General features: G+C 40.4%; 2 protein-coding genes across 7 annotated transcripts in view; one reads left to right on the top strand and one right to left on the bottom strand.

Moving 5' to 3' along the window:
* thoc2 (THO complex 2) overlaps positions 1 to 20913 on the top strand; it is a 32817-nt gene extending 11904 nt beyond the window's left edge. The window contains exons 14-39 of one of the 2 annotated variants that reach the window (XM_061739927.1): positions 101 to 231; positions 1014 to 1115; positions 1903 to 1987; positions 2237 to 2330; positions 2421 to 2501; positions 2603 to 2699; positions 5521 to 5638; positions 5730 to 5909; positions 6023 to 6187; positions 6411 to 6686; positions 6892 to 7033; positions 7377 to 7534; positions 7806 to 7934; positions 8032 to 8163; positions 8289 to 8473; positions 9208 to 9383; positions 9780 to 9882; positions 10042 to 10433; positions 11917 to 11975; positions 13461 to 13496; positions 16857 to 16982; positions 17163 to 17229; positions 17309 to 17454; positions 19084 to 19160; positions 19893 to 19938; positions 20027 to 20913. In XM_061739927.1, the coding sequence (XP_061595911.1) occupies positions 101 to 231; positions 1014 to 1115; positions 1903 to 1987; positions 2237 to 2330; positions 2421 to 2501; positions 2603 to 2699; positions 5521 to 5638; positions 5730 to 5909; positions 6023 to 6187; positions 6411 to 6686; positions 6892 to 7033; positions 7377 to 7534; positions 7806 to 7934; positions 8032 to 8163; positions 8289 to 8473; positions 9208 to 9383; positions 9780 to 9882; positions 10042 to 10433; positions 11917 to 11975; positions 13461 to 13496; positions 16857 to 16982; positions 17163 to 17229; positions 17309 to 17454; positions 19084 to 19160; positions 19893 to 19920 (3285 nt within the window). In that variant the 3' untranslated portion in view covers positions 19921 to 19938; positions 20027 to 20913. The remainder of the gene's footprint in view (positions 1 to 100; positions 232 to 1013; positions 1116 to 1902; positions 1988 to 2236; positions 2331 to 2420; positions 2502 to 2602; positions 2700 to 5520; positions 5639 to 5729; positions 5910 to 6022; positions 6188 to 6410; positions 6687 to 6891; positions 7034 to 7376; positions 7535 to 7805; positions 7935 to 8031; positions 8164 to 8288; positions 8474 to 9207; positions 9384 to 9779; positions 9883 to 10041; positions 10434 to 11916; positions 11976 to 13460; positions 13497 to 16856; positions 16983 to 17162; positions 17230 to 17308; positions 17455 to 19083; positions 19161 to 19892; positions 19939 to 20026) is intronic. The other variant, XM_061739928.1, reaches the window with a different exon arrangement.
* Positions 20914 to 21378: 465 nt separating this feature from the next.
* Positions 21379 to 24530, bottom strand: part of gria3a (glutamate receptor, ionotropic, AMPA 3a) — an 88063-nt gene continuing 84911 nt past the window's right edge. For 2 of the 5 annotated variants that reach the window (XM_061739922.1, XM_061739924.1), the window contains exons 15-16: positions 24106 to 24354; positions 21379 to 22656 (exon numbers count right to left, since the gene is read on the bottom strand). In XM_061739922.1, the coding sequence (XP_061595906.1) occupies positions 24109 to 24354 (246 nt within the window). In that variant the 3' untranslated portion in view covers positions 21379 to 22656; positions 24106 to 24108. Of the gene's footprint in view, positions 22657 to 24105; positions 24355 to 24530 lie in introns of those variants that run through there. The other 3 variants (XM_061739926.1, XR_009784068.1, XR_009784067.1) reach the window with 3 other exon arrangements.

The raw sequence follows: 24530 nt of genomic DNA, 5'->3' as shown, positions 1-24530 counted from the left end.
TGCGAGTGTGAAAACGGCATTGCTTTAGTGGCCCTGGCAAATGAATTTTGTTGAATGTGAGTTTTTGAGAACCGTATTAATGTTTGTGATGTTGTTGCAGGAAATATTGTTGAGCTGTTTCCTGAGCATTGCAGACCAGGTGCTACTCCCATCTCTCTCTCTGATGGAGTGCAATGCTTGCATGTCTGAGGAGCTGTGGGGTCTCTTCAAGCTCTTTCCCTACCAGCACAGGTGAACACACACACTGACTCCAGCTCTCATTTCACTGACTGTTTGAGCTGATGTGTAATTAAGTTATCAGATCGTGAAACCTCAGGCAGGCATCAGCCTGTGATGTTGTTTACTAATTAGTGAGGAAAGATTGGCATGCACGTCAGACTGGGTTTGCTTTGAAATCCTGCTTGCAGAGGGAAAAGAGTGATAGAGTCGTGAACGTGAATGTCGTACTACTCCCAGGCAGTGCATGAATTTTATTTTTAGAGCCTTTCATTTTTCAATGTTTTATTTTTTTTGAGTGCCACTGAAGAAAAATGTGTAAAAAGGTTTTGTTCATGATGTTTATGCTGCACACTGTGCCACAGGTAATGATACAGGTTCCTTGGTGCAAAATAAGGTCTTAGGTGTTGCATCAGATTACTGTATGGTCCACTAAACCCTGCTGATGTCAGTTTCTTGTACAGTATATTGAATTTATAGATTCATATAAAAGGCTTTTTAAACAATTCTTCCCAATATATCCACCTTTGTACATTTTCAGAAGTAAAGCAAATGAAAGATTCACACTGCCACTTAGGCGATGGCAGCAGTCCAACCAAATTCCTGTCAGAATGTGGACATTTTAACATTCATGGACCGCTCCAGCATGTTTGATTCAATGGCTTCTTTGTAGTCTGCCATTAATCTATAGTTATAACGTTACTCCTGTTGTCTTTTTAATCAGCTACAATGGACATTGTGTGGATGTTTTTACATGCTATATGACTGCTGCTGCTTACAGTCCTTCCTCTAATCAGGTATCGGTTATATGGGCAGTGGAAGAACGAGACGTATTCCAGCCATCCGCTGTTGGTTAAAGTCAAAGCGCAGACTGTGGAAAGGGCGAAATATATTATGAAGTAAGTCAGTTGTGCAGTGTACTGTAAACGTATTTTCAGTTCTTTCGTTGATCTTTACAACATGTACAATCCAAGTATAAATAATCAGTTGTTTGTGCTTCTCATTTAAGTGTGGCGTAATTGATTTTCCCAATTGATAAGGTTCTATTTTATTTGACTTTATTATTTTTTGTTTTTGGTCTGTAATTTATCTAGCTGTATTTGGAAAGGAAAAATTCAGACATGAGGAACTCCCATCCATGAATTTTAGGGTTTTATAATTCTTCCACTGTTTGTAATTGAAATTCTTTGGTTGATAAATTCAGTGTTTGTTCAATGTAGATATAGTTTTTTTATTTTATCTAAACCAGGTGATGTTTGCTTATTTAGTTTTTGTGTTCTCTTTTACTAAAGCATCCACCTCATTTGATTTCATAACACTTACACAGAGATAGAAATAGCTGTTATTTTAATTTATTTTAGTGTTTTATCCCCCAAATATTCGCACATTGCATTTACACAACAAAGAACAGTTTATTTTATGTTTTTATTTTATTTATTTTATATTTTATGGATAAATCAAACAGTATAATGATTTTAAAGGAGGACGTTTTTTTTCTGTCAAGAGTAGTGACTTTCATTCTGTTCTGCCGTTGATAAAAATCAGATTACTTTAATTCTAAGCAGAGACTGAAAGTATTTCCCAACTACTGTCAAGTTTGCAGAAGTGATGGCCTCTGCTTGTGGTACTTTCAAATCCTCTTTGATTTATTATTTCCTATCTATTTCCCGCTCTTTCCCTCCCAAGACGTTTGACCAAAGAGAATGTGAAACAATCTGGAAGACAGATTGGCAAACTGAGCCACAGCAATCCCACCATCCTCTTTGATTATGTAAGTATATTCTGATCTAATTACCATTTTTGTCTTATTTTTATTTGAATGATGTGACCAAACTGTAATGACTATTCCTTTGTTTCTGGAGGGGTAGGGGGTAAATATGCTGTATTGGTTACATGTATTTGAATTGTACTTAACTCCCCTAAACTATTTATACACATTTTATACGAAGCTGAAATAAATATGTTTGTTGAACAACATCTAAAGCTTTAATTATGTTACCACTGCCCCATTCTTCCTCAGATGCTGTCTCAAATCCAGTGGTACGACAACCTCATTGTTCCAGTGGTGGACTCCTTGAAATACCTCACATCCCTCAACTATGATGTCTTGGCCTGTATCCTTCACTCTTAAATGTGTGTTTGTGTGTTACTGAAGGAATTGGGCTGCAAGTCCAACGTGTTCTCCCTCTTAACTGTAACTTCAGATTGTATCATTGAGGCTCTGGCCAACCCAGAAAAGGAGAAGATGAAACATGATGACACCACCATCTCCTCATGGCTGCAGAGTATGTGGCTTCAATTAGTCGCATCAGTCATGTATGCGAAAAGAGAGGAACTGCTTGAGGTTTTAATGAGCATCTAGTTTAACCGCTTTGTTCTCTTCAAGGCCTGGCGAGTCTGTGTGGAGCTGTGTTCAGAAAATACCCGATTGAGTTGGCCGGTCTCCTGCAGTATGTCACCAATCAACTAAAAGCAGGGAAGAGGTGAGGACATTGTGTTTAAGAAAAAAAAAAAGACTAGTTTTAAGGATGTACTCGGTTCAAACACAACTGGGTCCTAATTTGTTGTTGGTATTGGAACCCATGCTTCATTACTATGAATATAAATTTAAATTAACTATCTAATGCAACAACATACCACTCAGCTTTTTTATTTTTTGCATTTCAACAATCAAAACAAATGACTACATCCCATATAATCTACCTATTCAATGAACAGATGTATTAATTTATTTAGGACGACAGCCAAACTATGACAAGTTTAGCAAAAAAAAAAAGAAGTTTGATCCATAGACGACTTTGACAATAACAGTTCAGTTGTTCTTTAGATATTTTAAACTTCCACAAACTACGGCAGTTTTTAAATGTGACCGGGGAACGATATGTAGGCATAGGTGTGATCTCCATCATGGTCACCGTTGCATGAAAACAGACAACAGATGTTGAAAGAAACATATTCAAATTACTGATAATCATTTATTTCTAATGCCAGAAACATAGTACTACGTTTTGTATAAAAAGTTTGGGGGATTTATGAAATGAATGAAATATATGCAAGCCACAACAACATCAGACCGAGACAAATTGCCCTGCTATATTGTGTGTTTTCATGCATATACTATATAATTAGATAGCATTTCTTATTTTTAGAACAACATAAAAAAAATGATCAACAAATGATTCTGAGTAAAAAACCAGCCCGAGCATTTGTAAACACCACCACCTGCAATCTTCTCCCAAACGACATGGCATGGATCGTACATACGAAGTACCAAAAGCCAAGCGTAACAAAAACAAGCTACTGGAAGAACTCCATTGTTGCTCTTAGTAGCGTCTCTATGGTAGCTTTGCTTCTGTTGTCGTTGCACCACTATGACGCCAGCATGGGCCGCGGAGGTCCGACTTGCAGGGGAAACCCAAACCATCTAAACCGTACTGAACCACTCAGTGGAAACGGGGCGTAACACACTCCAACGCTCAAAAACTCACTGAAGCAAGAACCTCACGACGCAAGTTACTTTCCTCTCGCTGCTCATAGCATAACGTTTTCACATCGTTACACTTGCATTTGACGTCAGCTGGGTTTTGTAGTTCTTGTAATGTTTGGTATCATTGGACTTTGTTGCTTTTCACGTTTTTATAGGAGTACAAACATGGTCGCGCCCTGAGTTGATTTATGATTGTTTAAACGTTTTTTTAGGGGTGTACGGTTTAGGAAAATAATGTAACCAGGTCACTTCAGCACCACCAGCCAACGAATCTACTACCTCAAAACATAAAATAACACTTTAAATATGAAATTACTGACAAATGAAGATAATGAAGGTTATACACATTTGAAAGCATTAATTGGTTATTTTTAATAAAAAAATTCTTGTCTAGATATTTAACGTTTTCACAAATCAAATAATAAAACAAATTGAGCGTTTCCCAGAGTTAATTTAATCTCAGTTTTAGCAGTTTAAGTATTGTTTGTTTTTTTTTTTTTGTTTTTTTGTTTTTTTTTATTATACACTGTACCTGGTCTAAGGCATCTTGGTATATTATGCAGCGGAACAGTCCTTTTAGTTTCGTGGGGATTCAGAAACTAACTTCTGTGTAAGCAGAGATCAATCCTGCTCCATTAAAAAGTGGGGCGGTTAAACTCACCAAACGATGTAAAGAACGGTAATACAGATCCAATGTTACTCATTTAAGCACCTCTTTTCAAGGTCTTGAGGTCAAGTAAATTACCAACCTCTTACTATCGATCTGTGAATTGATACTGACGAGTGGCGACGTCTCTGCTCACTCGAAGGAAATAATTAAAAAAAAAAAAAAAAAAAAAAAAGGTAAATCAGCATCGCGCTCTAAATATTGATCGTTTTAATCAGAGCTCTGATCGGTAGATAGTTCTTAGTACCCCAATGTGAAAATAACCTTCAAGTAGGTTCATGGTGTAATATTCATTTAATTATTGAAAACAGAAAAACATAATAAACATATATTGCCTAATATCTGTGTCTCATGATGCAGCACCGGCCTATGTGCCCCGGACAAATTAAACTCCTGCTGTACCATTTATCAATATCATGATTGCAGACACATCTTTAGCCAACAAGTCATACATTGCCTGATTTATTTATTTTTTTTCCCCCATGCCGTTTTTAAAATTAGACATTTCTGGCATTTTGGTTTGTCTGGCGCACTAGCGCTTGACATTTTAGCCATACAACTGTCATTCATGGCTCTACGGTTGTTGTTTTTTTTAAGTGCTGAAACAAGTTTTTGTAGTTTTATAATGTTAGTATGGCGTGCTCTGCACACCTGACATTATGCAACATCTTCTGTTTTTAAAAACCCAAATAATCCCACAGCGTTGATGTGCCGTTCCTCTTCGAGACTGACGTTTCAGCTGATCCAGCTTCTGGCTGTTCAGTCGAGCCAGAGGCCATTAAAGCGTAGCATGAAAAGTTGATGCAGTTGACTGCTCTGCTATCTCTCGCAGCAACCTCATAATCGCTCGCTTTACGATTTACAAAATCACAGTTATGATACACTGATGTTACCGAAAATGTGAATAGTTCAGCCCTACTTCTTTTCCACTTCTCCCACATTTTAAATGTCATGTAGACATCATTTTAAACATCAATTGTTGCACTAAAATACATGTCCAGTCTTATTTTGGGAACATTAGGATCTAAACTTTGAGCAAAAGTAAAATACAAACACCATTGTCCCATTTCATCACTTTTTCTAATAATCATTTTGTTGTTCTTTGGACCGATCGGGCTAAAATGGGTTAATGTCATGCCTCTTATTTCAGTTTCGACCTGCTTATTCTGAAAGAAGTGGTGCAGAAAATGGCTGGCATTGAGATCACAGACGAGATGACTTCAGAGCAGTTGGAGGCCATGACCGGAGGGGAACAGCTCAAAGCCGAGGTAGAAGCTCTTTCAAGCAACGTCGATGTTCCTGCTTTTTATCCAGTTTTCATCCGGGACTGTTTCATTATCAATGTGACTTCTTTTGCAGGGTGGTTATTTTGGCCAGATCAGAAACACTAAAAAGTCATCTCAGCGTCTCAAGGATGCACTGCTGGACCACGAACTGGCCCTGCCATTGTGTCTGCTCATGGCCCAACAGAGGAATGGTGTGGTGTTCTTGGAGGGTGGAGAGAAACATCTCAAACTTGTCGGGCACCTCTACGACCAGGTATGTAGTCTCCGATTTGTAAATAATGGAGTGTCTTTGGATCTCCCACTTCTTATACAAAATCCTGATATATTTGTAGGATGTTTCACAATAAAAACATATTCCTCTTGCAGTGTCACGACACACTGGTGCAGTTTGGCGGATTTTTGGCTTCAAATCTCAGCACAGAAGATTACATCAAGCGAGTTCCCTCCATTGATGTCCTTTGTAACCAGTTTCACACTCCGCACGACGCTGCTTTCTTCCTATCTCGGCCGATGTACGCCCATCAGATTTTGGTTAGTGAAGTGCCTTTTTCCTACAGACTGCATTTGGGCTGCTCTGATTCCTATTTTCAATCCTGTCATTGGACCAAAATTAATAAATAAAGTGGGCACATTATGCTAGTAAACTTTACAATAAGGATCAAGGGGATGTTCTAAGTTGATGAAAACGTACTCTTTAAAAAAAATTTTTTTGAATTACCGTATTCATTTTAGCTTGTATGTTATCTGCTTGCAGTCTAAGTATGATGAGCTGAAGAAAGCAGAAAAGGGCAACCGGCAGCAGCAGAAAGCTCACAAGTATGTATCAGCCTGCGAACAGGTGATGACGTCGGTGCACGAGGCGGTGATCTCCCTCCATCCGCCCAGAGTCTGGGACGACCTCCGCCCTCAGTTCTATGCTACGTTCTGGTCTCTCACCATGTACGACTTGGCCGTGCCCCATTCTGCCTACGAGCGAGAGGTCAACAAGCTCAAGACTCAGATCAAGGCCATTGAGGAGAATCCTGAGATAGTGAGTAGTCGGCTGCCAGCTATCGTCACGCAGCCTTGCTCACTGATTTCCTTTTGTTGTTGTTGTTGAAAACTGTGTATTCAGGTCACAAAGAACAGGTCATAGAGATTAGTGTAACAATATGGACATGATAGTTAAAATAGTTGTGTATGTAAAAGTAAGAAAGTTAAAAGTAAAATGTGTTTTCTTCTTAAAAAAAAAAAAGCCGTTAAATAAGAAAAAGAAGGAGAAGGAACGCTGTACTGCCCTCCAAGAAAAACTGCAAGAGGAAGAGAAGAAGCAAATGGAGCATGTCCAAAGAGTGCTGCACCGTCTCAAGCTGGAGAAAGACAACTGGTTGTTGGCCAGTAAGTGACTTTAACACAAAAGTGACCACTAAATCCTGCTTTGTGCAGTTTTCTAGAAAGATGTCAATTTTCTCACCAAACATAATCATGTTTCCTTCAAATACAAAACCTGTTTTGAGCAGGTTTGATTCCCCCTGACTTAATAAATATATATATATATATATATATATATATATATATTTTTTTTTTTTTTTTTTACATGATAGTGTTTTTGGGTACATGATGTAACTAAGATTTGCAAACAAAGCAGAAACGTTCAATTTAAATATGTCTGTTCCGTTTTAACTTTGTTTACGCTCAACAGATGACTGTTATTAATTCAACTTTTAATACTCAACCACAGAATCCACAAAGAACGAGACCATAACCAAGTTCTTGCAGCTCTGCTTGTTCCCTCGCTGCATCTTCTCCTCCATCGATGCCGTTTATTGTGCCCGCTTTGTGGAGCTGGTTCACCAGCAGAAGACACCCAACTTTTGCACCCTCTTGTGCTATGACAGGGTAAGAAACGTATACTTAAACTCTTACGATGAAAATACTGATTGGAAATGCATAAATGCTTAAAGGTTTATTTACCTACAAGCATTAGAAAGAAAAATGAAAGTTTTAATGTGGAATAGAGTCAAAACCTCTCTGAAAGGTGCAGCAGCAGTAATTTAAAATGGAACACTTCCTGTTTGAATCAGATATTCATTGTAAAAACTTGTATGTATCACTTTTTATACTTTACATGGTCTTTTTTTTTTAAGCACTGCACTTATTCGCTCTGCAGGTATTTTCAGCCATCATTTACACGGTGGCGAGCTGTACAGAGAACGAGTCTCACCGCTACGGACGCTTCCTCTGCTGCATGTTGGAAACAGTGACCCGGTGGCACAGCGATCGTGCCGTCTACGAGAAGGTCTGCAGTTCTGCTGCTTCCCTGCTGATGCCACACAGATTTATTTGTAATATTAGTTCATTGTAAGTATTTTTTTCTTCTTCTTGTGCCATTCTAGGAGTGTGTTAATTACCCCGGCTTCCTGACCATCTTCAGAGCTACGGGCTTTGATGGAGGGAACAAAGTAGATCAACTAGATTACGAGAACTTCAGGCATGTGGTGCATAAGTGGCACTACATGCTGACTAAAGTGAGCTGCTCTTTCTTTAAAATGTTCTCCTTTTTTGTCTTTCATGTATTTAAGATGTAATCTAGATAATGACAGAGTTCTGGTAGGGATGTAATTTTATGTCTTCTTGTCAATCCATCCGCCAGGCTTCGGTTCATTGCTTGGAAACAGGGGATTACACCCACATACGAAACATTCTGATCGTGCTCACCAAGATCCTGCCTTGCTATCCGAAGGTCCTGAACCTCGGCCAGGCGCTGGAGTGCCGCGTCCACAAGATCTGCCTTGAGGAGAAGGATAAGAGACCAGACCTCTATGCCTTAGCAATGGGGTAACACAGCATTGTGTGCTGTTCAGCTCTCTATGGAGCATACAGTTAACATCTGTTTTATGATGCACGCGGCGTGAATAACATGAAAACATAAGAACATGCAGCCTTGGAGAAGAATAGAATCTGAGTGTCAGTCAAGCGACCATTCACAAGGAAACGATTGTGTAGTAGCGCCGGGAAAAAATGATGCATTTAAGAATCATGATATTAAGATTCAGAATTGGCCAGAAATTACTCCCATACATCAAAACAATACCTTTTGTTGTATCTTACTCTTATTCATATCTTCTTCTTCTTTGCATCCTCTTCTTCTTGTTTATATCATTGTCTTCTTTTACTCCTGGGTCAAAGCTCTGGGTGGGACCAGTGGTTTGACCCAGTTTGACCCACATCCGTTTGGGTCCAATTGAACATGTACATTCCAAGAAATCGTACTGCCAACCATATTATTTGAATGCGTTAGCCGGACTTTCATTTTGATTTAGAACGATTGCGGATTCTTTTTTTTTTTTTTTAGATACTTAAAACATGGTGGTCGTTGGACTAACATGTTTCAAGTGTCTTCAATTGTGTTATCAATTAGTGTAAAAGATATTTGAACAGGGAAATAACATTTTTGTACAGCTCTGTTATTTCTTTCGCTCTGAAAAGCAAAATCTTTGCGCTGTGTGCCTCTCAAAAGTTCTTTTGAGGTTTTCTCCCGGCTCTTTGCAAACCCTCTATGCATCTTACAGTTATTCAGGTCGGTTGAAAAGCCAGAAGGTGCACATGGTCCCCGAGAATGAGTTTCATCACAAGGACCAGCCAGCACGCAGTGCCACACCTGCTAGTCAACAGAACGGCCCCGGCAGCACTGGGAAACCTGCCACCAGCGCCAGCAAGACTGAAGAGGGAGCGTCCGAGGATGGCGGTGGGTGACTCGGCATGACAAACTAGTGAAAACACCTTTAAGCAGTTTGTTTGACTTCTTTTATTCTTTTCCCTCCCCCTTTTCACAAATAAGGAAGGAAAAAGAGTTGGGGAAAGTTTAACTTAAATCTGTTTTGAGCCATCTTATTGTTACTACTATATCATTTGACTTTCAACTTCTTTTTGTTTTAAACTTTGTAAGGACATTTATATTTTTTTGTAATTTGTACTGGTAACATTGTGAATTTTTAAAAGAGATTTATCTGAGTTTCAATGCTATATTATTGACATTTGATGATGAATGTTTACAGCACTATAGAACTAACTGAATCATTATTTGCAGCTGGTTTACTGATCTTGACATGTGCTCTAATGTTTTTGGTCTGTGTGCATGCAGATCGGAGCAAGGATAAATCTCAGGGGACCACTAAACCAGTTAACAAAGCCAACAGTGCAGCAGCCAAAGTTACCACCAGCAATGGGAACGGCGCTCTGAACAGGTGGGGATGTTAAGCCCTTTTAAGAGTCTCAAACAGAGCCAAACAAAATGCTTTGGCAGTCATTCTGTGTCCAACTGCATCTCCGTATCACTGATTATGTTGTTGAATTAAAGTTGTGCAGAAAGTGAATTTAACAAGGAAATATTAATGTCTTTGCAGCACCAAAGCTGTTAAAGATCGGGACGAGAAAGAGAAGAGTGGGAAAGAGAAAAAAGAGAAAAGGGAAAAGACACCAGGCAACACTCCAGATACCAAGCCTGAGAACCGCCGGGAGAAGCAGAGAGATGAAAGAGCGGGGAAGGAGGAGCGGGTGGCACGTGAGGGTAAGGAGAAGACCCCCAAGGCAGACAGGGAGAAAGTGAAGCCAGAGGAGAAGAGCAGCAAAGATGACAAGGCCAAAGCCGGAAACGGGGAGCCCATAGAACCGTCCAGGGAGCGTGACACGATTACGCGACATGAATCCAAGAGCAAGGAGAAAGGAGACAGGAATGCGGCAGCTGGAACGCTCAAGTCACCAGGTCCCAGATCAGAGTCAGCTGAATCTGAGAGGGGTAAGAAGCCTTTTCACGTCCACATGGACAGATTATGTTTGTGTCAAATCACTGCTGTGGTTACGGTGTCTGCTGAAGCCAAGGTCACATGTCAGTTCCTGATGCCCCCCGATATTTTTTATTAAATATTTCTCAGAGAACAGAAATAATATTACTTTACCTTCGAGGAAGAAAAGAAAAACTAAAAATGTACTATTACTGGGTACAGACTAAGAACTGTTTTCTTTTGGAAATGAAGCTGAGGGCAATATTAGATTGGTTCTGTCTTCATTAGAGCAGTCATCACGATCACAAAAGGTCCCTGCAATGTCTTTGTCCTTCCGCTGGGCCTGAGTTTCTTCGTCTTCAATCTGCATTCAACAGATCATAATATATTAAACCTCATCACTATTACAATGAAAGATCCAAGAACAATAAATACCTTTTTTGTAACGTCCTTATCAGCCGACCTTCTAGTCTGGTTCACACGTCATCTGTCACTTTCTCTTTAAATCTTGCATCCAGTGGGGTTCCTTTCTCCAAGAAGTGGCTGAGACCGTCACCCTAAAAATAAATAATAAAAATGTTATTGCATTCAAGTGCACAGAATTACAACACTCGGAAAAATAGGATTATACTGCATCCTTGATACCCTTTTTTCCTCCTCTTCTGCAAATGTGAATGGATTTGCTCTTGATATTGTGGTGAGCAGAGGCTACAAGGACAGAAAAAATAAATACTTGAGCTGCCTTGCTACTCAACCCAATTAATTTTGTTCAGTACATTTCCGCGTTTCATACAGCCGGTTATACCGACTAATGAAATCCTCAAATACAGTCTTTCTAGGACAAAACACGCAGGCCGCATGTAAAGTCACTAGTTTGTTGTCCTTGCGTCTCCACGGCCGTCACGCTGTGATGCAGATGCAACGACGCTGCATTTGCTGACTGACGGGGAGGGTTAGTGTTTACTGTTGCTGCGTGTGAGAGAGGCAATGTTATTTATATTTAAGCAGTGAGCAAGCAGATGTTGAGATTAGTTATCGAATGATGCAGTTTTTCGATCGCTACATGAGTCAATGCAGACGCAGCAAGTGTGATAGATGCAGTTGATAGCATTTTATATCCTGCTGGTATTATGCATTATCAAAGCATTTTCAAACCTCATAGTTCGCTGGAGTATCAATAAAAGTTATGATTATATATTGGGAGTAAACCCAGCGCTGACGGATGAACCCACGTTGCCAAACAGTATTCGGAGGTTAATTACAGAAAAACCTAGTTGGCATTTATACCAACTCCAGTTGTGGCGCAGAAGCATAAATCACACTTAACTGTGTTTCAAAAGATCGCATAAAATCATTTTTAAGACCATATTTAATTATAAAAATCCACATTTTCTCCTAGAATTGTTACTTCAACAGAATTGTATAAAACGAAAAAGCTAATAAATTGGTTTGTGGGCCAGTTTTCTTTTAATTAACAACTTTTACTTTACTTTCCAGATCCCAAAAGACGAAAGCTCGACAGCCACTCTTCGCCATCCCACTCTTCGTCTGTTAAGGTTAGTATGGCTTGAAGAAGGCAGTGCCCGTTTCTTCTCTGTCTGCCGGAGCATTCCCTGCCGTTCCACATTCCAGCAGCCCTGAAGACCATCGCCGAGGGTTTTCCTACGTACAGGCCTCTGGGAAGTCCAGCCGTAACCATGGGAGTTGGAAACCATTCCATGGACTTCAGCATGATATTTTTCAGAATGGGGAAAAGATCCCTTCATGGACTTAGTCAAGAAAATATTATGTATATAAAGTATTTTCATATTGAAATATTTACCTATTTTCATAAAAGTGAAAGCAGTCGTTGGTGCCTTGGGAAGAAAATAATTTTTTTAAAATATATTCGTGTGGAGATTTTTTGCTTTTTTTGAAAATAATATTCACAAGAAGCAAAGCAGCTTGCTGAATCAAGAGCTCTTCAAAGCAGTTTTTTTTTCTCATCAAAAGCAGTATTTTTTATTTTTTTTTTATTTTTTTGAAACCACATTTTTGGTGAGCGGCGAAGATTTCCTGATTAAAAGTGATAAAGTATTTTCGTCGTCTCCTCAACGCCCCTGGATGCAGCTCAAAGATGGATGGGGTCCAGCAAACCACTCCACTGCTGGAGTGCCTCGCGGCTGCAGCTGAATCATTGGTCCCACTTCTGTCTGCCTGTTGATCGGCCTGCATGCAGCCTTCACATCACGCCATGTATGTCCAGTCGGTGCTGCCGGCCCCGCGGCGCCGTCTCTACAGTTTCCAGCCTTCAGCATCAACAGTCGTACTACCTCCTGGCAAGCGTTGAGTGGAAACGTCAGAGCTACCGGCAACTGAGACCAACGAAGAGAATGAATGTTGCAGTCTTATTAGCCCGCATCCGGAAAAGAGAATAAGGAGGGGAGTGGGTGAAGCCTGAATCGTCTGGAGTCTTGTCCAAACCACTGGAAGCTTGTGATAGGTCTTTATTTTACCCTTCCATCAGAGAAATAGGCTCCATGTGTCTTATCCTGATCCGAACTGTAAGTGACAGCAACAATTATCTTTGTATGGATGCAGTCAAACACTTTAAGATTTGAGCTATTTGTTTATCTTACACAGGCACACACTTGCACATATTCACATTATTTACTTAACTTGCACTTTAGAAGTATTGAAATACCAGCTGTGCTGTAGGGATTCTGCATTATGCTGCCTGAGATTGGAAACATGTTTGTAGTCATAGGAGTAGTAGTTATTTTCTTACATGCTCAGGGTTTTTCTATTATAAGTTTTTTATTTTCTAATATAAATACTGACATTCCAGATGTTGAGTCTATGAGCTCTCCTCTATGTGATAACCTTGTCAAAGCCTTAGTTCTTGAAGGTCAGAGTTCAAGGGAGAAGTATGCTGTTGGTCCGGCCAGCCCAGACTCCCCTCTCCCTCACCCCTTCTTCCAACTCTCTACTGCTGTCTGACAACCTCCTCCCAAACCCCCACCCCCTCCCAGCTCATCTGTCATCTCCATTCATTCCTACAGGACAATAACAACGAACCCAAGGAGTCCGCATCCAAGGTTTGAACCTACTCTTCTATTCACACCTTCCTTTAGACCACTCTGTCAGAAATGTTTACCGCTGCTGATGTGAAATGAAGTGTAGTTTCCACTCAGTCTTCTTGTTTTTTGATATCACGCAGACTGCAATAAGGATAGTATTCCTGGTAAATCCTCTAAACCGGATCATTTAATTCTCTATAAGCACTTGGAGGTACCAGATTTAGCTCAAAACTACAACTTACACCGAGCATCCATCCGACGTTAGAGCAGGCAATGAACTTTCACAGAGAGAGCCGTTATCTCATGCAAAAAGTAAAAAAAGAAAAGGCAAAAACCCAAAGAGCAGTGACATTCTGTCATCCAGCTTTATTCAGACATAACGGAGGGAAAGGAAAAGCACACATGTTCAGCCGTGTTCATACATCGTCATTCATGTGAAACTATCAAGTGGTGTGTGAAACTAACGTTTTTCTGGGGTCTGTTTTCTTTAAATATGAGGTAATAACAACCTATATTAATGGGAGAAGTGCTATAGATGTGTAAAACGTGTCTGTGGTTTAGTGTTGGCTTTTAGTTTGATTTTAAAAAAGATTCTTCTTCCAGCTTTAAGTTATCAGAATTAACTTTTACAGTCTAAATGTTGACAATAGCATGATGTTTTGCTACTTAATTCACGAAAAGGGATTATTGAAAAGTGATTATTTCTGTTCACCTGGGTTCACCTGAGTTTGTCGGGTGGTCGCTGGCGTGCACGGCTCCGTGCAGTCCCTCTTTCTTTTATTGCCTTTAACAAGCAACTCAGCGATTTTAATCCCGTTGATTCAGTCATGTAGGAGAGCCAGACTGCTGAGTGACAGGTGGATGGAGAGGTCGAGGAAAATTATGATGTTACAACTGAATGCTTGTTGCCAATTAAACAATATTTAGTTAAAAAGTTAAACTCTAATTTAAATCCAAGACTCGATGCATGTTGTCTTTATTAGCTGTTAAATGAGGCTAGTTGGTGAGCTCAAGTTACAAAAATAGAGACGACTCGCTTATGAAGGCTTCTGGTAATCCAGTGCGATTAGCTCAACAGAAATGCTTTCTGTTTGTTTGTTTTTTTGTCTGTTTTTGTTGTTTTTTCCCCCACTGGCATCCTAGTTGAATTAAAGTGTCCACCACAAAAAAAAGACCAAAAAAAACAACATTCAGACCAACAGCCACATTAACTCAACTCAGCTTTATTTATACATCACATTCACATTTCAGTCCCCAAGTGCTATAAAAAGTAATAACACAAATAAAAAAAGATATGGAAATAAAACCAGGTGTATATTAAAATGACAAGATTAAAACATTGATGACAAGACAGCAGTAATATGTATTTAGCGGTAAAAATCAGCTGGGACTCTCAAACACAAGTGATGGCGTAAGCTTTGGCAGGTTTGTAGAGTTCTGAGTTTAGTCTTTAAGGCAGAGTGAGTATCTGTGCTCTGCACCTTGACCGGAGCTGGTTCCACTGAAAAGGAGGCCCAAAGCCATTTTACACCTTAAATAAAGGTACATTGTGTGAGCAGAGTGGTTGAGCTATTTCAGATGAGACGGAGCTCGGACATGTCGGCTTTTGTAAGTGTGATGAAAAGAACGTTAAGCTCTAACTTTTAAAGTGCACAACGCCAATGAAAAAGCTTAAATAAGAGAGATGTGGTCTCAGCTGTGCCAGTTACTACTCTAGCTGTAGCCTCGGGAATAGACTGAAAGGTTTTCAGGGAATTATTCAGACATCTGAATAAAATGTGGTTTCAGTAGTTTGTCAGACATGTGAATACTTGGACCAGTTCTGTTACTTTGGGAAAATGCCTTGTAAAAGGGGGGATTTGAGAACTTTCTTCCGTTCAATTTTCATAGAATATATATATATATATATATATATATATATATATATTATAAAACATATAGACATGTTTCCATACATAAACTCAGAGGCAAATCCTCATCAAAAATGACCAAAAGTTAATTAATATGGTAAGTTCCCCAAGAAAATACCATCCAGAGTGACTAATAGTTGGAAAGTAGATTTATGGATAATAGATTTAAGGACTTCAGGATTTAAGGGCAAAAACAACAAACCCAGAACTAGCCAAAACAAAAAAATAACAATTAAAGGTAATTTAGTCCATTTTTACCCCGAGGCAGGCCTGTAACCTCAGCAACTAACAAGTTTCCCGAGGTTTAATTGATAAATAGGTTGTTACAATAATAACAATGGAAGCATGTATATAAAGAGAACAAAACCTCTTCATGACATCACTAACTCCGGTATGTGTAAAGTAGGGGTGTAACGATTGGTCAAAAATGGATAAAAATAGCTGCCAGCAGATTTCATTGTTGACTATTGTTGGAGAGTAAAAGAAATCCACAAAGTGAGGCATTTTCTTTCTTCTTCCCTATCTCTGCTGAGAGTTGCACGTGCAGCGCCAGGTAAATATGACGGCGGTCGATGCAAAACCCCTGCGACTGGCAGTAAAGTTCATTAAAGATATATTTTTGAGTGAAGGATCCATCTTTCCCTTTTTTTAGTGTTAATTAGCACATCGTTTAAACAACCTCATGCAAAATATAAAAGCTGAGAGCTAAATAAGAGGAATTTACTTATTATACACCAGGCCAGATCCGAGTCCAGAGTATTGTGTTGAGCAGTACGGAGGTCGTTTGTAACTTTAATGTGGTTTTGGTACGGAGGTGTAAATCCAGACCGAACCTCCTCACATGAGCGAGTAACAAACTCAGCTCTCATGCAAATGGCCAGTTTTTATGTTGCATGGCTTTGATTTTCAGGCCGTGTAGCATTCAGTTAAGTGAAAAACGTTCTTTGTTCGTCGTAAATGTGCAAGTTGTAACACAGTAATTATAGTAAAAATTATACGTAACTCTAAATACTTGAGCATAAAAATAAAGCTACTATAAATAGCTGAGATCAGTTACAGTAAAGATAACAATTGGGATAAAACCAGTGGCTAACCAGTCGATAACAAGTGTGACGCCAAGGCTCCTTTGGTTCCTCGGCTTTAATAAAGTGTAATTTTCTTTCCCCATTTCATCAGCGATTGTTACGGCCAAGTGTTTGTTGTACAAAGATGTAAACAAGTCCTTTTTTAAATGAAGCCACACTGGATGGACCGTAGGGATGCCGCTATGCTGTCAACCAGTCCGCTTGTGAGGTCTGACGTGTGGGGAGCTGCCGTCCACAGTATTCACAGACCATAAAGATTGTGAATAAATGATACCATTTGGTTGTAAGGCAGGTTGTTTTCACCATTGCTTTGTGTTGGCCGGTGAATTAAAACTGTTTTGTTGTTTTTTTGTCTTGTTCTGTTCTTGTGTAAATGTTTTCAGCACCACACCAACTTTAATTCAGTTGCCCAGTCCAAGAGCAGAGAGAGGGAAATGGAGAAGAAAGACACAGAGAACTCACAAGGCCGAACCAAAGAGAAGAAGGAGGATCGCAAAGAAAGGAAACGAGTGAGTAGCTCGCACCTCCTCAGAACTTGGTGTCTCGGAGGAGTCGTCGAGTGTTTGTCTTGTTCTGGAGCGAGTCGTGTTGGATGTGAGCCGGCACAATGGGATGCGTTAAATCATTTAGGTGAAGGCACATCTGACGGCGAAACAAATAATATACTTTATTAATGTTCGCGTTTTTAGGATCAGACCATCAATGATCGCGAGGCCAGCCTAGAATCCAAACGCAGAAAGGACGAGAACGGCACCAGTAAGTTTCGTCTCGACAAATATCAAAACAGCTACAAGTCTCCGAGACAAGAAAAGTAAAAACGCGTGTGTCTCCCCAGATTCCTACAAAAACAGCAAGAGCACAAGCCCTTCCAGCGACTCCCCTCTGTTGGGTGAGAAAGAGAAAAGTAAAAGATCCAAATCCTCCAGCAAAGAGAAGGCAGAGTCGGTGAAACCCGAGCGAACTTCCTCCGGCGGCAAAAAGGTTCGCTTTCCACCCCCTCGCCTCCGCTGGCTCGTCTCACTCATGTCTAGACGAATCGAAAAGCTGTTATTTTAGTTAAAACATGTTAGAACACTAACTCCCGGGTCCCACTGGAGGCAGAAGCACAGCGTCTCTCCGCTCCGAGCAAAACAGACCCAGCAGATTGATCTGGTCAAAGGTCGAGCACAAGAACGCCGCGGATTCCCGTTACTTCTCCAAATAAAACGGCACAAGTGGACTCCAGTGTTCACATCAACATCGCATTAACCCGCGAGGGTAAACAGTCGTGTACGAGGAGAGCTTCACTTCTCAAGTTTTGTTAGACATGACTTCATCTTTTTATACTTTAATACTGGAAAGGACAGAAAATGGGAAATGTGTCTTTAAATGATTCTGGGTAAATCCGTAATCTCACGAATGGAGGCAGCAGTCAGGCGGTCCCTGGTTCTGAAACCAATAATATCCCCTTTCCACCAAACCGGTTCCAGAGCTGGTTCCGGACTGGTGCTGGTGCTGGTTCACAACTCGTTCAACTTGCGAACCAGCTTGGAACCGGTTTGCTTTTCCACAGCTCGGGTGCTAAGGGGAGCCACGTCATTAAGTTGCTGCAAACGTCAGTTACGTCGCTACGAAAGTTGAAGCAGCAATAACGTTGCTCTAATACGGGCCATATTGCTAAAAGACGGGTTGTCTCCTCCTCAGACCACTGCTGCTTTGCTGCATCCAGAATCATTTGTCGTTTATTTGAAAATGTTGCTGTCTCGCGGTCAACTCCGCTTACTTAAAGGAGCCGTCTGTAAGAAATGGCCAAAACTGGTACTGCAGTCACTTTCAAAATATTGTTGAGCGGCGTGTACCCTCCCCCTCCTCCCCCCGACCAGAGGTTGCCAGGTAGGCTGCAGAATGCAGCAGGAACGTAGGCTGCCATGGCTGCGATAATTAGAGCCGAGCTGGCAACCCGGATGCCGAAACAATACTGACTTGGTGATTGGGAGATAGGTGGAGGGTGGAGCTTCAGAAACAATACTGACTTGGTGATTGGGAGATAGGTGGAGGGTGGAGCTTCAGAAACAATACTGACTTGGTGATTGGGAGATAGGTGGAGGGTGGAGCTTCAGGCCAAAACAAAAAATGACAACATAAACATCAGTTGAGGGCTGCAACTCCTCTTTTTAAACTGAAATATCCTGGTTTGAGTGCTGTTGTCAGTGACATAAGTATTTGAATTGAACATGATTTTTAAATGTCTGTTGACATATCGGGGTCATTTTATGATTCGTTTTATTATTGCTCTTACATACAGCTCCTTTTAAGCGGTTCTTTCCTCTAGCCCAGCTAAGAGTTGGTGCCACCTTGGAACCGTTTTTTTCTGGCCCGGAGCCAGTTCTTAGTCGGTGGAAACAGAAAACCTGGTTCCAAACTAAGCACTGGCCCAGAACCAGCCCTGGAACCGGTTTGGTGGAAACGGTGTATCAGTAGGACCAGAGGTCTGGCCCAGGTTGGAGAAAAGCCGCAGCAAAGCCAGACAGAAATGCTCCTGCAGTCTCTGGGACCCGAGAATAACAATCAGCATAAATGTAAAGTAGTGTTTGTTCAGCCTTAACTCTGCTCTCTCTTCTTGTGCTGCAGGAGTCCAGACACGACAAAGACAAGTCTGAAAAGAAAGAGAAGAGAGACAGCAGTGGGGGAAAGGAGGAAAAAAAGCAATATCCTTAAATCATACTAGTGGTTACTTATTGCTTCATTTTAAACTTTGATATCGAACCTTTGTAAATTGCCGTATTTTTTAATGTTCTTTTCCTCTGCTGTCCCCAACCACTGTGCATCCCAAACCAAGCAGTTGTGGTTCGCTGCTTCGCTGTGTTCCAGATGTGCAGTTGTCACTGACTGAGTGTACTTGTTCTGAAGTGAAGTAACATTTGTGTATCTGTGTTACGAAATATCTCCAATGCAGCACAAAATGTGGTTTCTACTTTTTCCATGACGGGAGAACCACTTCCCTATTTTAAACCTATTGTATGTAAACTCGAAAAATGAAATCCAGAAGAATGTTGCTATGGATGTCATTGCACTATGAAGGGAGCCACGCCGTTTTGCTTGTGTGTATATATAAGCACGCAGACATTCATCTCTAAATTTTTGGACCTGTTTAGTTTCAGTATTTCCGCGCAGGCTCATTTCTGTTCCCGAACCTAATTGCCCGCTGATCCGATCACTTCAGACGAATCGTGTCTCGCTCAGTTTATACAGGCAGTTATTTGCACACCCACACTGTTCACAAGTTTCACTGTTTTTGTCTTTCCTGTGAAAAAAATAAAGTCTTTTGGGGAGGTTTCTATCCTGCATTGAATCCTTTTTAAACCATCCGATGGCCACACTTTCTTCAGGATTTGACAGCAGTTCAGTCTTTCATACATCATTTCCCTTAACAGTGACACTCATAAATCCTCTGACAAGCACAGATAATGTGCACTATCAGTTAAGGTAAGAACCACCCGGCTTCTTTCTTAACTCTAAAAAGGCGAAATGTGCATTTGGTCTGATTTCTGTCCTCTCTGCTCGACGTGTGCAGCAGTAGAACTGGAGACTCCGCTTTTATCTGCAAGACTCCTGCACCTCCACCTGTACCACGTCGCTGAGCTGTACGCTTTCTACTTGTTTTTGTTTTCCCCTCATCTCCCAGCCGACTGTCGCTAGCTGTGGTTAACTGTAGGAATCATTTTTTCCTGATTTCAGACAGTAAGCCATCTGAAAAGTTTTATTTCCTTTATTTTTTTTTGTCTCTCTTCCACATGGGCACATCATGCATCTGTAATCACAGATTATTTCTTACTAGAAATGTGGTTACTGTATGAAATGATCACTTGGCACCGTCTGGTCATGAAATCCATAATCCTGTGCTTGAGGAGTTTTTTTTTTTTTTGTTGTTGGTTATATTTTTTTCCTCATTTTATTGGAGTTTACAGGCTTTCCATACTCACTTACCTCGTATCCTTTTTGAGATACTTAGACACTTATTTATTTAGCTCCCTTTTAATCCTAGTAAGCCAGTAAGCATAGGTGATTCAAATAAAACAAAGGACCAGTTTGTATATTGTGTATAAAAATAAAGAGGGTAACATGAAAATGACATGTTATTTCTTTCTTTTTTTGGATGTCCCATGCAAGTTTTTTTGGGGGGGGAGGGTGGGGGGGGGTGCAAGGTTGTGTGTGTTAATCAGGTTTTTACCTAATTTATAAAAATGTCAGTTCAACCTTGATTTAAATGTAGAATTGTAAAGAAACTTTTGACGCTCTGTACTCCAAATACAGCTGTTTGGAAAATGAATTTTGGAGATTTTATCTGCTGTACTCAATGAGTGTAAGCTTTTTTCCATTTCTTTCTTTTTTTTTTTTTTTTTTTTTTACAAAAAAAGAAAAAACAAAACGTAAACCCAATAAATACTAGTTTTCCTAGTGTGTTACTTTGAAATGGTCTCTTTTTTTCTTCCTTTTCCATAAACATGAAGGGGCCGATGTTTAGCAGATGAATCAGCAGGTCGGCACACAAATCAAAGCTTATTTCACATTTGTTTGAGGAGAGATTTTATAATCCGACCGACTCCATCCTACTCTGTTTGCACAGCAGGTTTTATGCAAAACTATGCAGGTATAACCTTTGCATGTTTTTGAATTACTTTGATTATAGTTTACCAGAATGGGGAGGTTGTAGGTTTTTCTTTTGCCGTAATTCATTTTTACCAACGTTCATGTAGAAGAATAATACCAAAGATGAATATAAACCTGCTTTTTTATTAAGGAAATGTAATAAAATTCTTTGTACATAACCTCTCCACAGAGGTGTCTTGGATCCACACATGCAACTCTCATGATCGAGGTACCGTCACAATAACTGGAAAAAGTGAAGCCAAACCGGATCAAAAGTCATTTTAGGTCAACTTAACCAGGGTCCATTTGGGAGTTGCCAAATTCACATGCACTTTATTTGGGGAGGGGGGGGTGAGAAAGTCTGAAATATCTAAACAAATCTAGGCGCACATGGTCTGTAGCGTTTGTAGGCCTTTTCTCCGTTTTATAAAAAGTTCATTTTTACAGACAAATGTTTCATCCGTTGCTTTTTTGTCAATGTACAGCCCAAGTTCTCAGAAATGCATAGACACAGAAAGCTTGTCACAACCAAAGAAGCCATGGTGTTTTATCATGTACCAAAAATGTCAAGAATCACAGCTGCAGAACCAGCACTTAAATGAGAGTAGCATCTAGGTGTGTACAAAGTGTAAACCATGAGCTCAGTTAAACCATTTGAATATTCTGTGACATAAAACCGGGTCACTTTCCTAAAGTCTAGAGTATCGAGAGTTCTTTTGATTTCAACAACATGGCACTAAGTGATAAAAAGTGGATCCCTTGATAAAAATGTTTTTTGTTTTTTTTTTTCAAATAGTGAGCGTTTAAATAAATTACATGGTTGATTCAAAACAAGCATCTATGTAAATACAGAATAATTTGGACATAATGTCCAGCAGGCTATGAGATAACACCTTCCAAGCTGTTTCAGAAGACCAGTAGTTTCATCATTTTGCAAATAAAAACTGGGGTACAGTGCAGTCAATTTAACTGGTGCTTAACCTTAACGACGGATGCTCGCCCTAAATACTCCGACACTGAAAAAAGTCTTATAGTAAAACAACGAAATGACTTTACCTCACTAAATATAACATTTATCCAGTTTAAGGTTTCACCACAAAAATATGTCTGTAAAGGATTCAAATGACTTATTAAGTGTTTCAGGGTTTTGTTGGAAAAATCATGGCTTTTTTTTTCATCTTCTTCAAAATACAAAACAGCAATTACACCAGTTCATCTAGATGTCGTCTGAAGCGGTGTCTCGCCCGAGTTCCACTAGTTCCACAGATTGTTTTCTTTATTTTCAAGTGAATTTAATTTGAATTGCATTGCCATGACGCCAAAATGCTCCATAAGGCACTACAAGAGGCAAATTGAGTTTCCAGAAGCAAAAGTCCTGCTGAGTCATTGCCTTCTGTTAGTGTGGCGGGTCTGGAACCCAGAAATGAGCACTTGAAGGCTTGTGTCCAAGCTGATGACAAAGAAGGCTCCGGGAGGCCAACCTCGGGGGGGTTTCGGGGTCACACAGAGCAGCTGTTTCCATCCAGATGCACCAGGAGGATTCACATTTCATATCTGCAAAGCCAAGAGACGTGCAAGTACAAACAAGTGAGCAACTTATACATGCGTGCATGTGTGGTTCTGCTCTGATTGAGGCGATGATCAGAAGTTCCCCAGCTGCCCGAAACTTGCGGGTGAACAGAACTGGGTTTGAGTAGCTTGTTTCATGCTGAAAGGATTTGGGTAAACTTCCCCCCCCCCCGACCGCCTAACTGAGGTCCCGGCCATCAAGAGACTTGTGACCGGGCCTTTACCCCGTGCAGTCTGGCCAGGATTGACCGGCCAGCGCAATCAGAGCACATGGTGCATTCAGTGTCATAGTGGTCAGATGAGTTGTGCCAAAATAAAATGCACAACAGAAACTTTAGAGAGAAGCTGGACTGGATCACAATGTTGTCTTGCAGGGGGACTTCAGTAACTTGGACACCAAATTAGAAAAGGGGTCCTGCTGAGCTCGGATCGTCATTTTCAGCCTCCTTTAAAAAGTCTGTTCATAGGTAACTGACCAAGTAAGTAAGTAAATAATTAAGTCAGTCAGTCAGTCAGTAAAGTAAGTAAAGTTTACTTATGTAGATGAACATCTGAACACCCAGATGGTACCATGGTCTATTTGGATGAAATGTAAGTAAGTAAATAAAGTAAGTAAGTAACTAAGTAAGTAAAGTAAATAAGTAAGTAAGTCAGGCAGTCAGGCAGGCAGTCAGTCAGTCAGTCAGTAAGTAAGTAAAGTAAGTTAAGTTTATTTACATAGATGGACATCTGAACACCCAGATGGTACCAAAGGTCTATTTGGACTTGGAATGAAATGTGAGTAGGTTAGTAAGTAAGTACTTTATTTATAGATGAACGATGAAGCTAAATTTCATATAAATCTGACTGTGGTTGAGTGTTTTCTTGATCTCTACAAGGCAGAGGTGTGTTTTCACCATTGTTTCTCTGTCTTTTACTCAGTTAACTATCCAATCAGACCTAAAGAACCCTGGAGGTGCAGCATGGGCATCCCATCATATACTGTACAACACACTGGGGTTCATTTGTTTCAAGCTGGAGAAACAACCTTGACGTCCAGCGCATTCCACCTGGTTACTCAGAAGTCGGAGTTCCTGCGTTCCTGAGGTCGGAGTTCCAAGTTGGAGGAGATCTCACCTATCTGGACTCCAGAGTCCAACATTGATGCTACTCGTATCAACAAACTAAGCGAGCAGTTCTGTGGTATTTTATTCACACTGATTCTGACACATTGGGTTTTTTTATCAGCTGACTTTCTTATGACTTCAGATTACCACAATAACAACATGTGGTGATGGCTGGTCTGATGTTTAAAAGGTTCAACAAGTGTCCTTTTCTTTCTTAACTGAGTGTGACGTCATTCCCACTTCCCACTTCCCAGTTAAATGGAATGCACTGTCTCTTTAATGTGCCCAAAAACACATCGAATGAGGTAAGAGGTGATAAGAGACGTACCCTCTAGATTTTGACACTCTCTGTCCCGTACACATTGTAGCCTTCACGGTACGTGGCATAATTCTGGGCGTTTGCAGGAGGGGCGGGCTTAAAGTTCTGGGCATTCTTTGCCAGCTTCAGTCTTTTTGTTTCTTGCCGTGACTTATAGCAGAACTCTATCAAAGCCACGGTCATAGCCAAGCCAAGCCCTCCAACCAGAATATAGAAGACTCCTGCCACGTTGCTCAGGCTTAGTGCACTTGTCTTGTCCTGGGGGGGGTAAAGACCACTGTTAAGGCTTCTTTTAGTCGACATTGTGAGGCTGTTTCCAAATACACAAGCACAGAACCTGCATGTACACCCTGCTACTCTAGCACCTGCAGTAACAGCTACTCTGAGGAGGTTTCTAATGTGTGCATTAGAGGTAAACCTGCGTCATTTCTCCT

This window comes from Cololabis saira, chromosome 14 (genome assembly GCF_033807715.1).
Source record: "Cololabis saira isolate AMF1-May2022 chromosome 14, fColSai1.1, whole genome shotgun sequence".
In the NCBI taxonomy this organism is placed as follows: Eukaryota; Metazoa; Chordata; class Actinopteri; order Beloniformes; family Belonidae; genus Cololabis; species Cololabis saira.
This window is presented reverse-complemented; position numbering and strand designations above follow the sequence as displayed.